Genomic DNA, 16,571 nt, shown 5'->3' with positions numbered 1-16,571 from the left:
TATGGTTGTCCATGGGTCCTCTGCTGGGGCTTAATTCTCAGTTTATGTTGTTTTAACTAGAAGTTAGGGATCTGCCACTTGAGAATTTGTCTTTTTCCCTATGTCATTTTTTCCCTCAGCAGAAGTGTTTTCACTGCAGCTCTCAGCAAAAGACAGTTGCTAATCAGATATCCTCTATGTTTTGCTCTTGAGTTTTGAACTCTCTTCCCACCTCAGCTGAAACCTTCTTACCATGCTACGTTTTATGTATCGTGTTGCATTTTGTCCTGTAAAGGAACATACAGCAGGATATTGTTTTGGACTGATTCTGTGAATGCATTTTTTTCAACTCCAAGTAGAGCAGAGCTTGTTATTTCATATGTGACTGAATCTTTCTCGTATGAAAAAGGCGGTGGAATAGCAAGCTTTTTTATATATATTTGGTAAACGAGAAAACAGGCAAACAATTCTGAATAGAAACACCGAAACTGGAAGAACATAGCTAAATAACTTAGCATCTCCTGAGCATGATTCAGAGACTTGTTATCCGAGAAACATCCTTTCTTGAAGAGTAAAACCTTTTCCTGTTTTTCTTTCTAATTTTTTGCAGTCAGAGAGTATTTGAGTAGGCACACTTAGCTCATGCACTCTCTGTGAGAGGGAGCTCTCCCATGCTCTTAAGGAGCTGTACTCAGGCCATGCATTCACAGACATGCGTTGCCTGTTGCAGACCATACATGGACTTTCAGGATCAAGGCCATGGGACAAGATAGGAAAGGCCTATTGGCTTTATTTAGCATGGCTTGAAAGTCACAGCTTGTATTGAATTGTTAAATCTAGACAGTGCTAAGAAAACCGAAGCGCTTGCCAATACTACCAGAAAATACTGCCAATGGATGTATGGAGTGGTTGTCAAGGAACAGAAAAGAGCCAGAAATGTATTGCTCCTTGTAACAAGAATGACCTAATATGTCCCTAAAATAAACTGAGACAAATACGTTTATTTAAGATGTTTTTCCCTCTGCTTTTGAGCACTTTAGGATGTCAAAAGAACAGACCCTAAGATCCTGACTCTGCCACTCTAGTTGTGCTGAGCTATATGTTTGGGAGCAAAAGACTTGTTCTGCTCTCTTGTTGCTAACTCAAATCCACTAGGATCTGCCTCCACATGTGCCAAGCTTGGACTTGATTAATTCTTTCATTCTTTGATAAATCTATTTAAAGATATTTTAAACTTTCATCTGAATATAAAGTTTCTCTTGAAGTGGCTTCAAGAGGGTTCTGTAGATTTGCTGAGGGTGAAGATTTAGATGAGGTAATTTGCTGAGTTCTTCTTGAATGAATTTAAGAAAAGAATGTATGCTGAGGATTTGGAGTGAATTTGAGATTGATTCTGTTAGCCTTGCTGTAGGATTTCCACTAGCAATTCTCCATAGAAGGGAGAGGAAGATCAGAAAGAGCAGATGTTGGCGCAGACTGCTAGGACAAACCTTGACATTCAGAAGAGAGGGGTGGAGAGTTAGAGAGTGAAGCTGGTGAGAATTGACAGTCCTATCGATAAAAGAAGAGCATGATTGAGAAAGCAGAGGGTTTTTGAGGTTGCTGGTGCTGATGGTGTAGGAGAGACACAACATCGCTTTGCTAAGGTCTGCATGTAGAGAGATGGTCATGCATGCTTTTGGAAGTGAGCACTGAGAACAGAAGCTCAATAGAGATTAGAGAATCAATGATTAGAGAAAAAAACAATAAAAAGTCCTGGGGCCAAGTAAAAGTGATGAACTAGAATTATGGGTTAAACAAGAAATGAGTAAGGAAATGTGCAGCTCACAGGTCAGCGGCTTCAAAGTTGAGATCATGCAAGTAAGTGGGGAATGCTGGGAGAGGGAGAGAGGGAGAGAGACTTTGAAGTGAGAGTGGAAGGCTGATGTAGAGGTGGGTGATAGATGAGACAATGCAGAGGAGGAGAAAAGAGTTGGAGCCAGAGCTGCCCAGAACAGGAAAGAGTAGGAAGGAACAGAAGCAACAGAAATAGGCCAGGAGAAGATAAGTGTCCTCTGTAGCTGACCCAGAAGGAGGGTGGGAGTACAGAAATGCTTTCTTCTGTGAGAAAAGGCTGTATGGACCTGTTAGGTCTGATATAGCCATTATGGACTGTTACTTTCTGGCTCCGCTTCACCTCCACATTCTCAAATGTTTCAGTCAAAGCAACAGTACAATCACAGATGACATGCATGGGTAATATGTTCTCATTTGTGCAGCTCCTTAAAATATACCTCAAGAAGGCATAGCAACCACTACTATATTTAAAATGAAAAATTATTTATCAAAATAGATGACTTCCAGAGATGACAACACTTTGCAGTGAATCTGCTAAGTTTCTGTCATTCTAGCTACCTGTACATAAACACAAATTTCTGCTAAGCTTTGTTCTTCCCAGAGGATGCCAGCACTATGTCATGCCAAGTATGTTTCTCATGTGACATTATTTGAACTGCGGTTTTCCAGGGCTTGTCTTCTTCTGACTGCATAAGCCACTCCAAAGCAGTAGCACAGTTGTATGACCATGTATTGTTCAGCACCACTCAGATCAATGGTGAAGAATTCGGCGTTAAGAAAATGGAAGAAGAGGGGATGATTGTTGTTATTTCCTAAATGATGACTGTATATTGAACTTATTTTTTAGTCTTTAAAATTTCTAAGCTATGTACATTCCTGGCGTAGGTGATTTAGGCCTGGCTGGCCATTGTTGTAAGAAGCCCAGAATCTTAATGTGGCTGAGATCTTAAGAATTCTAATTAAATGCAGAACAAGCTACCCTGTGTTTTTGTGGGGGTTTATGAAAATGTGCCTCACATCAATCAGTATTAGAAACCAAAAGCAGAACAAATTTGGTGTGGGTCATTGTGCTCCGGTCCTTGAAAGCGCAGGATTGGTCCTACTCTGTAACCACAAATTATTTGTTTGTTCAAGTTTTGAGTGACTCAGCTGCTGTAAGCCCATCAACTCCTTTGGAAGGCATTCCACAGTTTAATAGCTCCGGGTAAAGTTCTCACTTTTTGTGGAGAAGGAAAAGAATTTTGCTAGAAAAGATCATGGAATAAAGGTGTAGAAAATGCCCATATTCTGTTGTTTGCTAAAGAGTAGCCACAATGAGAACTGGTCTAGGATTTGTCTGGGTCCAAAGATTCAGCCTTCCTTTGTGCCAGTCACTGGAAATATGAAGAGCACTGAAAATCTGGAAAAGGATTTGCTGCTGCAAGAAGTAACCAGAAAGGAACTGCCATAGTAAATCACAGTAGTCATGTATCCAGGCTCCAGCTATAGCTAATGTCAGATGCTTCAGGAGATTTTAGCAGGCCATTATGAAACAACCAGCCTGCAAGGGAAGTTTTCTTCCAAAACTTATGTCAAAAAGTAGATGCTTGGATCCTTTAGTCTTGGTGGTTTATATACTTCATACACTTTGAACTCTAGGCATAACTGTACGTGTTCTTATTGCTTGTACAGTTTCCAGACTTCTGAGACTTGCTAGAGTTGCATGATGTGGCCTAGAGAAAAGGAGTGGACTAAGTAGACTTCCAGACTTGTATACTTCAAAACTGTTTTGAATGTCTTTATTTCAGTGATGTCTCACTGAAAGACAGGCTAGAGCATTCCAGAGGTATTATTCCAGAGCATTCCAGGTATCATTCAGAGAGTTATTTCCATTATCATATTTGAATTTCTTGTCTCTGAGTTCTGTTGAGAGGATTCTTCTGTTACGAGGAAGAGAATTGGCAGCTCTTCAGACGTTTTATGTCATGCATTATTATTCTGTGTCCTCTCATCAATTGCTCTTGAAAAGTTACACAGCCCCTTACCTGACAGTCCTTGTTTCCAGAACACATAGTACTGATTGTTGATGGCTGCAGACTATGATGAAGGACTCAAATTGGGCAGGAAATGGTTGGAGACTCTCTTATAGTCCAGACCACAAAATGCTGACGAGCTGTGATGCTTGAGAGCAACTATTATGAAGGGGCAACCATTTTCTGCAACATGTGTCCTATTGAAAAATCTATGGGGTGTCATGGTTATCTGCCTTTATATCCACATGGTGAACTTGATTCTACCAGGACTAAGGTTTTACACATGCTGTTGTAACAGCTGCATTACTTAAAGTGACAGGTAGAGTAGTTTTCTTCATTAAAAAAAGAGCTATAGCCAGAGAAGAAATGTATATGTATCTTCTCTGCATAGTTTTAATTTTCTCCTGATTGCTTTGATAGGAGAGATATACAACATCTCACTGTATAGTAAGTGAAAACCAGCTACAAAGTCAGATTTTTTGACAGATTTGTTAAAAAGAAGCAATATTGTGCATTTTCAAATAGCTTTTTCTGATTTCTACACCAACTGGTTGGAAATTTCTGAAAATCACCACTTTTTTTAACAGGCATTTTAATTTGAATACAATGTGTGAATATTTCCATTCCTTCTCCTTTTACTGTTTCTAACAAATGTCTGAATGAGCTCGATGACCTGTAACATGTTCATATTTGGAAACACATGGTTATGTCTACATGGGCTGCTACAGTACCAAATCACAGGGAGGTTCAAGTTAATTTTATCTTCTCAAAAGTAGCTAGTCCAGTTTTTGCTTAAACTTTTGCTCCTCAGTTTATTTTTATCTAAACGGTCCATTTTTTATATGTGTTCAATAACAAGGTCTTCAAATGGATCTAGATTTGCACTCCTAAGTAAATCTTAATGCATGCTTCCCTGTGTTTAACTAATAATGAGGTTGGACAGGAATAATGACTACTAGAACTGCAACATTGAAGGCATTCATCAGCATTAGTAATCAGCAATCTTGTGTGGAAGCTTTAGGCAAATGGTTGATCAGCCCTTTATTGTGCAGCCTTGAGATGGCTTGTATTCTAGCAGGAACTAAGAAAGGCCATCAGGTGAGGTTTCCATGGCAGCAGTCGTCCCTTTACTGCTCCTATTTGTAGTATAGACAATGCAGGAGTAGTCAGTGTGTCACTGCTCACTGGAGAGAAGATAATATTACTCCATCCCAATGTAGGGAGCGGCATGTTGCAGTTCATTTTAGGAAAGATCAGGTGGCTGATCAGGTGGTTTTGTGACTATTGTCTCCAAAGTGATGCTCGGTACCTCTTGTACTCAAAGCAGGAGTTCCTACAGTGTGACTGCACCAGGGACAGGCATACAATAGCAACACTGTACTCAGGAGCATTGTCACCACGCAGGGAAGGGGCTCCTGTGCTGGGCAGCAGGGAGCAGAGTGCGTGAGCTATACTCAAAAACTCTGAACTAACCAAAGATTGCTGACATTCAGGAGCTCATCAGTGACTCATTGGTTGGATTTAGAGAAGATTTCCTCTTTCGAGCATAAATGCATTCTAGTAAATGCCACTTCTACTTGTTTTGTGAAGTTGGCTATATAGCTGCAATTTAGAAGGTGCTTTGAAATGTCTCTCTGTAAAGGTGCTTTATAGCACTGGGCAGTTTCATCACACCAGAGAAAATAAGTGAAAAACAAGACCGGCTCTTTTTCAGTCTTTGTCTTTGGAGCTTGTTTTTCACAGAATGATCATAAAACAAAAGCAAATGAAACTGAAAACTGTTAGGTGATAATAGACATTCCCCCACTAAGCCAGCCTCATAGTAGGGGACAGCTCATTGCCCTCTACCCAACTGTCTCATCTTTTTCTTTGATCATGGAACATGGTGTCCCTTGTTACCATGAGTTACGCAGGAACACTTTATTTTTTCATAGATAATCTTAATCTTGTCGGATTAATTCTGTCACAGAAGAATATTGGGGAAAATAACTGTAAAGTACAGAGATAATTTTCCATATGTGAACTGATTTGGAGAAAGGGGTTTTCATCTGCATTTAGATCGTGCAGATTAATTTACTGACACGTGTAATTTCCTATGTGAAGTGTCTAACTGTTAAGGATTTGGCTGTAATAAAAGCTTTTCCAAGGAGGAGGGAAGCTATGACAAGCATGTACATTTCAAGGGTGATGGAGAATCCTTTAATAGGGATTCCATACTCTCTCTGTGACAGAATTTTATTTCAGTTTTGAGTGGACTTCTGTATCTCTGCCCTTTAGGAACCTACGACTGCTGATCTAGTGATCAAAAATCTTTCTTAAACAAATAGAAATACCAGCAAGTGAAGCAAATCATATGGACATGGAAATCCCCTTCTGTAATGGGGATTGCAGATGCTCCAGCTGTGCTTCACTGCGAGCTTCTCTCTCAAATTTCCAGGTCAGAAAGGAAGAGATTTACATTCTTGAAGAGAGCCCAGCAGAGCCCCAGCCTGTCTCCACTGAGCACTTTACCCAGTTAGCTTCTGTGATGTTTCCTCAGTTGTTTGCCAGTATTTGCTTTTCTTAACTTGCACCTACTGGAGCATATGGACTCGCTCTGCTCCCTCTGACTTCATCACTCACCATGTCAGATCTCAACACAAAAGCTACTACATCAGAGGGTACAGGTGTTCACTACAGTCACACACAGCAAAACCACATACCTGAAGTGCTGCTTCAGGATGCACTGCAGTAAAGCTGACAGTGTCTATTGGATTAGTGTACCAACAATCTTCTCTGTAGCTGAATGCTAAAAATCTGTGTCACCTGCAAACCCCCATCAATACTTTTTCTTTACTGTGGAGTAATTGATTCTGGAGCTGGGCAGCACTTTTGTAGGTGGGTTTTGGTTTGGTTTTTTTTAAAAAAATGTTTATCCTACCTAGAGAAAAATTATTAGATTCCAAATGGTACCAGGTAACTGAAAGAGGAGCAATCCAAAAGACATTTGCTAAAGAAATTATTCTCTCAAAGAGAAGCTGAACCACATATTTCTGGCAAACGCAAAAACTGATGCATTTGCCATGTGTAGTGAGGAGAAGCATCAGAAACATATAAATGTGTGTGAAATGAAAATAGGCTGCTGCCGAAAGTAGGGAGTGTTGATCTGTGTAGGAGAGCTTGTAGAACCCTGAATGTTCTTAGGATAAAGAACCTGCCTGGAACAGAGGCTGCTGCAGTTTCCGGCTTTGGCTCAAAACAGGGGTTTCCTCACAAATATAAATGCAGCAAGGAAATACCTGCCTGCATCAGAAATAAAAACTGGCCAACTGCTCATAATAAATTTAAAGCAAAGCAGTAAGGATGTGGGAAATCAGTCATAGTTTCATCATCTGTGATGTCTGTTCTGGGTGGATGTCATCCAGATGCTCCAGTTCAGTTGCAACTTGCAGGCCTTTCAAATAATTGCTATTTGGGTTACAGTAGCTAAGCTTATAGGGCAAGCTACTTTTGAAAAACAGGGCTGTAAGAGTCTGTGCTTGTTACTTTTGTTTTGTTTCAGGGTGTGCTGGATTCACCATGTTACAGGAGTGTGGGTGTACCCGCTTCTTGAGCATCTCAGCCCAGGTGTCAAAATAATCTTTTTTGCAGCTGTAACCATAATTATTAATATATTCTACTTGGTGGGAGAGGTCCTGAACAACTACATCTGGGATACACAAAAATGTGAGTATTGTTTTAGGAATATTATCTCATAAAGTACATGGTCAGGACTTGAGGATGTTTCTCTGAAAGTCTAGAAGGTTTTAAGCTGGCTAAAACAAAGGAGAATGACAGAAGTTCCACTGAAACATCTTAGTGGTTTGCCCTTAAAAGCAGCTGGATTAAGAGAATGGCTGCTGAAAAGCCTGATGAGCTATGAATATGTATTCTTTTTTATAACTTACAACTAATTTAAGAGCTCTTGGCAATTACCTGGGAGGCTTACAACCCACTTACTAGCCGATGAACCCATTAAATGCAACTAGAATAAAGTATCATTCTGTGTGAATGCTGTTAATGGCAAGCTTAGACTTAGAAATAAAAATATACTTTTTTGGTATTTTCAGGTAGAAGGTGTTTTCTGCTTATAAATTTACTCAGAGAAAATGAACATGTTCTTGTCAGTAAAATAATAGGAATGAAAGATCACCTTAGTACAGGGTAAACTTAACTGTACAGACTCTCCATCATCCTGCCTAGGCCACCCATTGCAGAGGAAAGGAAAAGGGAAAATAAGACAAACACAAGATTAAAAGTAGGTTCCTTTAATCTAGGAAAGATGTTTCTCATTTATCAAATTGCCTGAAATAAGCAAACAGCATTCATAATCACTGCTCTGACAAATCACAACTGGAGTGAAATAAATTCACATGGGAGTTGATTGCACATACAAATCTCATTTAGCAACTCCTTCAGTACGAGGTAGAATCTAATGGCAGAAGCTCAAAGCAGTTTTACTTGCCATTTGTTCGTATTAGCGCCCAGGTGTAAAGTGTCTTTTTCTATGTGCTTTAGAACCAGCTATCCTAATGGTTACAGTCTTCAAGACTGGTATTCAGTCCACAGTTTGATGTCAAATTCACATTTATCTAACTTCTGTGAGTTAATTTGGGAAAGATATTTCTAAAAAAGACAGCTGCAAGGAGTTATTTCACTTGACCTAAGTCCTGTATGAAGAATAATAATGTGGTAAAGAATCACATGTTTTTAGCAAGTCCATGAATAAGTAGATGTTGGAAAATCTCCTGCACTATTCCAAAGTATGCAAAATCCCTCGTTCTTGTGGCCCACCACCCTAGAGGAGCTAACATCAATTGGGTCGTTCCTCCAGACTCTTTCAAGGTTCACCATGGCCTTATTGTCCTCTCCCTCATTCCATCCTTGGGATAAAGAGTATTGATCCAGAGTCCTTTGAGGCTCAAACACTTGCAAAATGGAAAATGTCATGAGTCACCTGCTGTTTTGCTGTGCTTGAAACACTTTGCACGAACCTAACCTGAAGTGTGTGGCAGGCACACCACTAACAGCAGATGTAAAATGATACCAGTCTGTCACTGTGTGACACTTGGGAAAATATTATTTGAAAACTGTACATTTAAAAGAGGCTTTTGAGCAGTAAGCCTGCAAATCAAAACAGTCTGCTATGAGAAGATTTCTGGGGTGAGAAGGGGTTGGTTTGGGTTTGGAGTTTTTTTTTATTTTCCTCTGGAGATGCATTAAATAAAACCTCACTACTGACAAAATGATTTGCAGTTAGTTTTTCCAAGTTAAACCACAAACATGGTAGGGAAGGAAAAATTTGCCCTTTGTACAAGCCAGTGTCTGTCCACAGTTTTGAGGGTATCTGCGTTCCTGCCAAAGTATTTGATGCATCTGCAGTAGAGTGCTTCAGAAGAAAGGAAAGAGGCGTTTTCAAAAAAGCAAATAAAACAGCTATTAAAACTGTTGGGAAAGTTCCTTCCAGCAGAAAGCAGAAGACTCAAGATTGGCTCTGGAGCAGCCTTGTAAAGCCACTGTAATCTTTTGGCCCTGCCTCTTGTTTTGATTGTTAAACCTTCAACTGTGGCTCTCCCATTACATTAGTTTGCCAGCAACACCCAGGGCCATTATATTTGGGCTGCTGGAAACATGCAGACCCATTTGTTTCTGTGCTGTTTCTTTCAGCAAGGCAGCTCTGCTGTTGTGCTTTCTAACTGCAGATGGGTCTTATTGTTTCCCGTATTGGAATTAATTATCTATGTTTTTAAAGTGATTTTTTTTTTTGTACTTACCACCTGTGCATATTTCGCACTAGCAGGTGATCTTACTTGTGACTGGATTTTACTCTCAGCATTCTCAAACGTTGCTTCTCTTTTGCTTTCAGTCCTTAGAAGTCTTTCTTTTCCAGCATGCAGCAGGCCTGAAAACCTCCAAAAGAAATATTTGTATTTGAGATGTCTGGCAGAGAGGGCTTAGTCAGAAGAACAATACTTTTGTCAGATACCAATAGTAATTCATTGTCCAGGAACAGGCATATGAAATAGCTGAATGCTTTCATTGCCAGAAAAAACACAATCTTCTGCCCAGCCCGGACTTTGCTCAGCATAGCAAAGAGACAAGTCCTGCAGCTAGGCTAAGTTCTTTAAGGAGCCCTAGACTCAGCTCAGCTCTCCTGATATTACTGAAAGTCACGGCCATTACGAGAAGAGAGGCACCCTCTCAGCAGTAATTGTTCTCTTGAACTCTCAAAAAAAGGAGATAAACTTGCAAATATTTAAAAAAACAATGTTGAAATGAAGGGGGGCTTAAAATTACCGAATTCTGAAACACAGCTATTAAAACTTTCCTTCAATCTAAGTTTGCTGCTTAGCTTCAGCTATAGTAGCTTCTACTTTAATTTGCTTGTAGGTAAGCGGAGGAGGTGAGGGAATTAACTGTTCCCAGACCCCTGCAGCCGTCAAAAGCTGAGCCTGCGGCAGGGGGTTAGGCTGATTGATTTGAGAATGGGAGGCAGGGAGGGAGGAAGGGAGGGAGGACTGTGCAGTTTATTACTGGACAACCACTGCCATCAGGTGTGCAGATGCTCTTTTTGTTCACAGCAGGTGAAGTAGCACATGCAAGAGCATATGAGCAAGTACAGGAGAAACAATGTCAAGAAAGGGAAAAGAAAGACTAATGCATTAAAAGAACCTCTCAAAGTAAACCCTTCGTTCATTGAGAGATTTTTAAAAGCTGTTCTCCGTATGTTTTCAGGTATCGAAGAAGGAAAAGAAAAGCCGAAATTGGAGTGAACAACAAGAGGCAACATAAAAGATTGTTTATGGCTCCATGGAAGATTTCTCATCCCCAACAGAGGTCGCCATGGAGAGGAATCTTTGGAAAGGAGGAAGTTTAATGGGCTCTCTGTTCAGTGCAAGGATATTTTTGGATTTTATATGGAGGGAAAATGATTTTAGCTAAAAATAATAATATCATTTCAACGTTCATTCCTATTTCTCCATGCTTGCATGTGACATACACATATAAGATGTATATTTATCTCCATGGCATTCTCAATGTGCATTTCTTGAATCAAATAAGTCATTAAATCATTAAGTCATAGATCACTTCTGCCAAGAAGAACGAGTACATTCTCTGTATTGTTTGAGAAAAGCTTAACCAGATAGGTCTAATGCAGGGAAACAAAACAATTCTATATATTTCAAAGTACAGCATACAAGCTAATTGCATGAATGTATCTAAAGAACAGTTCGGTTTGACTGAAATATCGATGTAACACTATGTAACAGCTGCCTTAAATTTGTGATGTTAATAATTTTATCAGTCTAGTAAAATCTTATTTGCAGTGTTAGAATATCTTCTTAAATAGGCCTAAATAAAGAACAAATTATCCTTGCATTTCTGTTTCTTCATGCTGATTCTTGAAATTCTAGATGGATTGATGGCATTTGAATGATGTATTTTCAGGTTTTCCAGTGTCAGCTGTAGATTATATCAATTCTACATAAGGATTTTTCTTATTATCGTAGTACAGCATGTGATTCTGCATTTTCAAGTTGTAAGTTCCCAATAGATGGGCTGAGCTGCTAGTGTTGTACCAGAGAGAGCATTTAAGCCTTACTTCAGGAAGGCAGGTAAGCAAATGTTTAAAGAAAAACATATGCCTGTTTGATTTAGGAATTCAGTTTCAAAATACTAGTGATTGTTTAAATTTTACATGATTCTGCTTAATTATTAGACAATCAAGAAGGAACTCTAGAAGGCACAAAAAAATTGAAATAGAACTAAAATAAAGTGAAAGAATAATTTTCAGCAAGATGTTATTTGTTAAAAAAGTAGTTTTAAGATCCAAATATAAGTATTCATATTGCATATTTGTTCATTAGTGTATTTAGATATATTTATTTTAACACATGTAGAGCACTTCAAATATGGATAATGTTAATGTATTATATTTAGTAACAGGATTTCTGCAGAGTTTTAATCTGATTCAGTGATGTTTCTGCTCTGCAGTACTCTGGGGAAGACGGATCTCATGCAACTCATTACCTGCCTCCACAGTATTTTTTAAATGTACTTGTATTTATTTACAAACTACCATAGGAAACAGCATAAGTTGAACAGTATGCTTTTTGGTTTGTTTCCTTCAAAGGTAAGACTTTTTGATATTATTGTGATGATATTGTCTTTGTCTGTCTGTCTGTTCTCTCAATAATTTTTAACTTGTTGATCAAAGTTGCAAAGATTTCAAAGCTAAGCAAGTTACTAGAAAGTTCATGGAAATAAGGGGCCGGATAAAAAAGGAGCTTCTCTGATGGTCCTACAGAGGGAGACGACAGGACACATAAAACCAGCAAAATTTGGGAGCAGATTTGCTGTAGCCATGTGGACTTGCATCAGGGATATTATGTTCTGCTATTCCTGAGCTGTGCATTACATATGCACAGTAATGCTGTAAAAGCTCACCTCCTGTGAGCTTTAAGCTTAAAGTTAAAAACATTTTAAAACATTAAATCCAGCCTCTGATGTATGAACCATGATATAAATAACTTGAGGGCCTGTGTACCCAGAGAGCACTCTTCTAGACTGTGTTCATTCCCTTTAGGATTACACAATCCATCATTCTTAAGAAAGATGATGGATGAATGATGACCAAAGTAAAAGTCACTTGTAAACTTAACAAATTTCAACCATCTTGGCTGAAATTGTCCCTGAAAGGTATTTCTCCTGGGGGAGCTATTTTTTTGGTGGAAAACCTTTTGTCAGAACAAGTCATCTATTTCCAAGTGCAAGTCTATGAAAAAAAAAAGTCTGGAAGACTTTTCTCTACTTTTGCTGTGGAACTGAGTCTTTGGAAGAAGGACAGCATTTATGTTAATAGCGTTTCTGAACTTACGGGGAATATATGTTCATCTTTGTCCAAATTTTAGGGAAAAAACAAAACCACAAACCTGCATTTCCCTGTATTGCACAGGTAATTCTCTAGAGTGTTTATCAACTTCAGGAACGATCTGTCTTGTCACTGAATAGGATTTTCCCTACCATCCCTGATCTGTTGACTCTCTCCATGCCTGGCTACCCAACGCACACACCAAAATGGGGACCCCAATTTTGCTTCCCATGTACTGTTAATACCTCCGCAAAGCTGATGCAGATAAAGCTGCCTAGACCAAATATGAGGGAAGCAAAGCTTTGATGAAAACCTGAGCAATGAGAATAGGATTTAGATGGATAAACTAAGTGAAAAAACTCTAGCTTTTCCCTTGAGGACTACAATAAAATTAAATTAGTAATGTTTCTTATGTCATAGCTGTAATGATAAACCATGTAGAAAACTGTGCAAAGGAATCACTGGTTTTGTTGTCAGAGAAGAGAGCATAGCATGCAGTAAATAAGGCAGCCTGCCACACCTTGAACCACAAGGAAAAGACAAAATACAGTTTCATCGTTCAGTAAGCACCCTCCGTCATGAATGAGGCACAGGAAAAAATATTGTGGGATCATCTAATTAAAGGCAATGTCATTATTCATACTCAAAAGGGGCCAAATTAAGGTTGAATAGACGGCCCAAATGCTGACATTACCTCACTCTTCAGTGCCCAACTTTCCAGTCTTAATAATATTCTATTGACTTAGTAATAGAATGCAAAGAGGGGGGGGGCCGGGGGAGACTTTTTTTAAGGCTGGTTAGAAAGTCTAGCCACCCAGTTGTCATAAATTTCAGAATGACTGTGTCCCCTATTTGGCTTTAAAAAGCTCATCGATACTTTCTGCCTGCCTGTAGCTGCCCCAAAACATGTATGCATGGTTCACATGTAATTCTATTACAAAGAGGTTGCCATAATTTACAAACTTGTGCCACAATTTCAAAATTAAATTATTTTAGTCTGTGATTTAGCTTGTGTGGGATAAAACTGGTTTGCTGTCTTTCTGTAGCAACCATTGCCTTATTTTAAAGGAAAGTGACAAATATTTTCCCTAATTTTAAGTTGATTCTTTGCTTCTCTGCCCACAGGAGTCATATTAGCTAAATTATCTCCAGGGCACATCAAAGACATTTGTATACTGTGAGCAGACTGACAAATGGCAAACCATACTGCAGGCTCTCAGGTGGCAGTTTGTGGTGACAGTGTATAAGGCAGGCACCTCTTGGTTCATTTTTCTTATTGGATTTATTTCAAATCCTAACAACAATTTATTCTTCACCTTTTATTTTCTGTAAAGATTGGTCATTCTGCTCCGATATACACTTCAGTAGCCTGTGAAGACTAGGGTATTGTTAGACTGAACACTGAAAAGATTTATAATCTGAAACTTGAGTGGATGTATAGTCCTGAAGAGACCATCATCCCAAGGTTAACATCACAGAGGCGTGTTTGATGTTCCTACCCTGAGCGTAAAGGAACAAGCAGTAGGAGATGTGTAGGTGAGGTCGCCTCTGAATGCAGCCTTGGAGAAGTTATACTATTAATCCTATCTTTTAATGCTCCTGTTTTCATGTAAATAGGGTCAAACGTCGGTGACAGGTATTTTGCAACTGCAGCAGCAAAAAAAAATCTCCTAATCAAAGCATAGTGCATATTAGTAGACGAGGTCATCTCCACTAGGGTATCCCAGCTGCTCTGCTCCTATGGTTCAAAGCTTCATGTGCCACTGTAACCAGCTGCTTCAACTGGGGTCACAGGTGTTGCACAGAAGGAAAGAAAACTGGAAGTTTTATTATATATATGGGCCCTTCTGTTCAGCCCCACATGTTCATATGTGCTGTAAAAGTGCCATTGTCTTCAGTATGTCTGACTGCAGTATTAAACCTGGGGTCTAACTATTGCCAAAGTCATAGGAAAAAAAAGCACCTGAAAGTTTGACTAATCAATTCTCTATGTGGTCATTATCTCTCCTCTTTCTGAAGCAAGAACAAAGGGAAAATGAAACTAACCTGGAAAGTAAAAAGACATCTGTTGAGAAAAGTCCTTGGTCACGTACTGAGCTCAAAGCATATGGCACAGGGTACTTCTGATTCCAGGGGCTTTGTTGAATGAGGGAGCAAGTGGACTTGCAGGTTGGGCGCTTTCTGTAGTGCTTCTAATGATGTAATGAAGGGGGTTTGGGCTTAGACTGAAAATAGGTCTTTTCAGCATAGTGACTTCCCCTTACTTGTATTATTTAAGTAACTAAGAAGAACAGAACTGTCCAATTTGCAGACCACAAATATCAAATATATTCAGCGTATATTCTCCAAAATGAGCAATTTTATTTTTATCAAAAATGCACTCTCTTTTGTTCAAGTAACTGATGGAAATCAATGGATTTTAATGTAACCCAGAAGAGCAAGTTGTAGTCTTATTCCCTTAAGAGCCCCTTTGTTGTTCAGACCACAGCTGTAAAGGAATTTGAACCTCAACACAATAAATGCCTGTACGGAAATTTGAGAGATAGGCCACAGACTTTGTGGCCCACTGGAGAAGGTATCTGCTGTTCCTTAGAGTTGTGTAAAATGAGACAGAAATGAAATAGCATCTTTTTCATGCAATTCTTATTGTAGCTAGTTACGGTGTTCAAGTTAAGCATTTTATATATAGCTTGTGTATTAAAAAGTAAACATCTACCATTAGGCTAGAGAAGTATCTCCACAGTGTGCATTCTAAATATAGAGATTGCTATGGTACAGTCAGTACTAGGAAATAATATCTCTTTACTTTTTAATGTTCAGATAGTCCCCTCTTTATGTGTAGATAAAAGTTAAGCACACACATGCACACAAATATACATACCCACATACACATATACAAGTATGATCTTCTGTCAGATGACAGTCAGATGTTAAATGGCAGTTACTTACTTAACATGAAAAGAAATCAGGCGCTGTGAAAGGTATCATTCTTGACATGGGCAGTAATTCCACCATAAATCCAAACTGACAGCCCCCTGTGTTCCTAATTTTCTCCTGGGAATAAGGCTGGTGAGCTGCTGGCCATCCTACCTGTGGCAATAGGGACAGTTTGCAGCTGCAATGCTCTGCAATACTGCATTTCTGAACGGTTAATTTTGCAGGCAGAGCAGTGCCTGGATAGCTGCCTACTTATGATCATCTTTGCTATTTGCTATGTAAAATAAAATAAGTTGTTCTTATTTAATAGTGATCCTCAGTTTAGGTCCTAAGTTTGCACCTGGCAGATGTAATGGGATAAAAGAGGGGGAGGTCACCCCTCTTCTGTGACTGGTATTAAGCTGCAAAACCATTCTCTCTAGAGGTGGCTTAACAGAAGTGCTATTAGTCATAGAGTAGAAAGAGGCAGTTAAGCACACTATACTTAGAGAGGCACCACAATTTATGATAATGGAGGACCTCAACTACCTGTTTGTAGTCTGGCCAAGAGTTACCATGGGACAAGATACAAAGAAGGAATTTCTTGAATAATCATTTCTTGGAATGGGCAGCTATGGAGTACACTAAGGCAGTGAGGGCACTCAAATGTAAGTGAAGCTCAGGAGATCATTGGAGATGTAATCCCAGCTGAACTATTAAGCAATTCTGACCAGAACATTACATTCACCCTGCCAGGAGTATGATAAGGTCCTGATCCTTTTGGTACCAGATAAGGTACCAAAGCTTTGTATAATAATGGCCAGTCTTCGCGAGCGAAGATTTTGGGAAAGGTCATTAACCCTTCGAGCCTGCGCAGTGGATTTTTTAGGTGAGACACAGCGTGCGCTGAACTGAGCCCACCCTTTAGTCCTGAGGTT

The 16,571-nt window shown here is 39.3% G+C and overlaps 1 protein-coding gene across 6 annotated transcripts in view; it reads left to right on the top strand.

The window, feature by feature from the left end:
* AIG1 (androgen induced 1) overlaps window positions 1-11,225 on the top strand; it is a 121,906-nt gene extending 110,681 nt beyond the window's left edge. For 3 of the 6 annotated variants that reach the window (XM_064649290.1, XM_064649288.1, XM_064649292.1), the window contains 2 exons: window positions 7,369-7,532; window positions 10,581-11,225. In XM_064649290.1, the coding sequence (XP_064505360.1) occupies window positions 7,369-7,532; window positions 10,581-10,618 (202 nt within the window). In that variant the 3' untranslated portion in view covers window positions 10,619-11,225. The remainder of the gene's footprint in view (window positions 1-7,368; window positions 7,533-10,580) is intronic. The other 3 variants (XM_064649293.1, XM_064649289.1, XR_010429208.1) reach the window with 2 other exon arrangements.
* Window positions 11,226-16,571: the final 5,346 nt, after the last annotated feature.

This window comes from Pseudopipra pipra, chromosome 3, assembly GCF_036250125.1.
Source record: "Pseudopipra pipra isolate bDixPip1 chromosome 3, bDixPip1.hap1, whole genome shotgun sequence".
Classification (NCBI taxonomy): Eukaryota; Metazoa; Chordata; class Aves; order Passeriformes; family Pipridae; genus Pseudopipra; species Pseudopipra pipra.
Note: the sequence above shows the minus strand (reverse complement) of the source record. Positions and strands in the feature narration are given on the sequence as shown.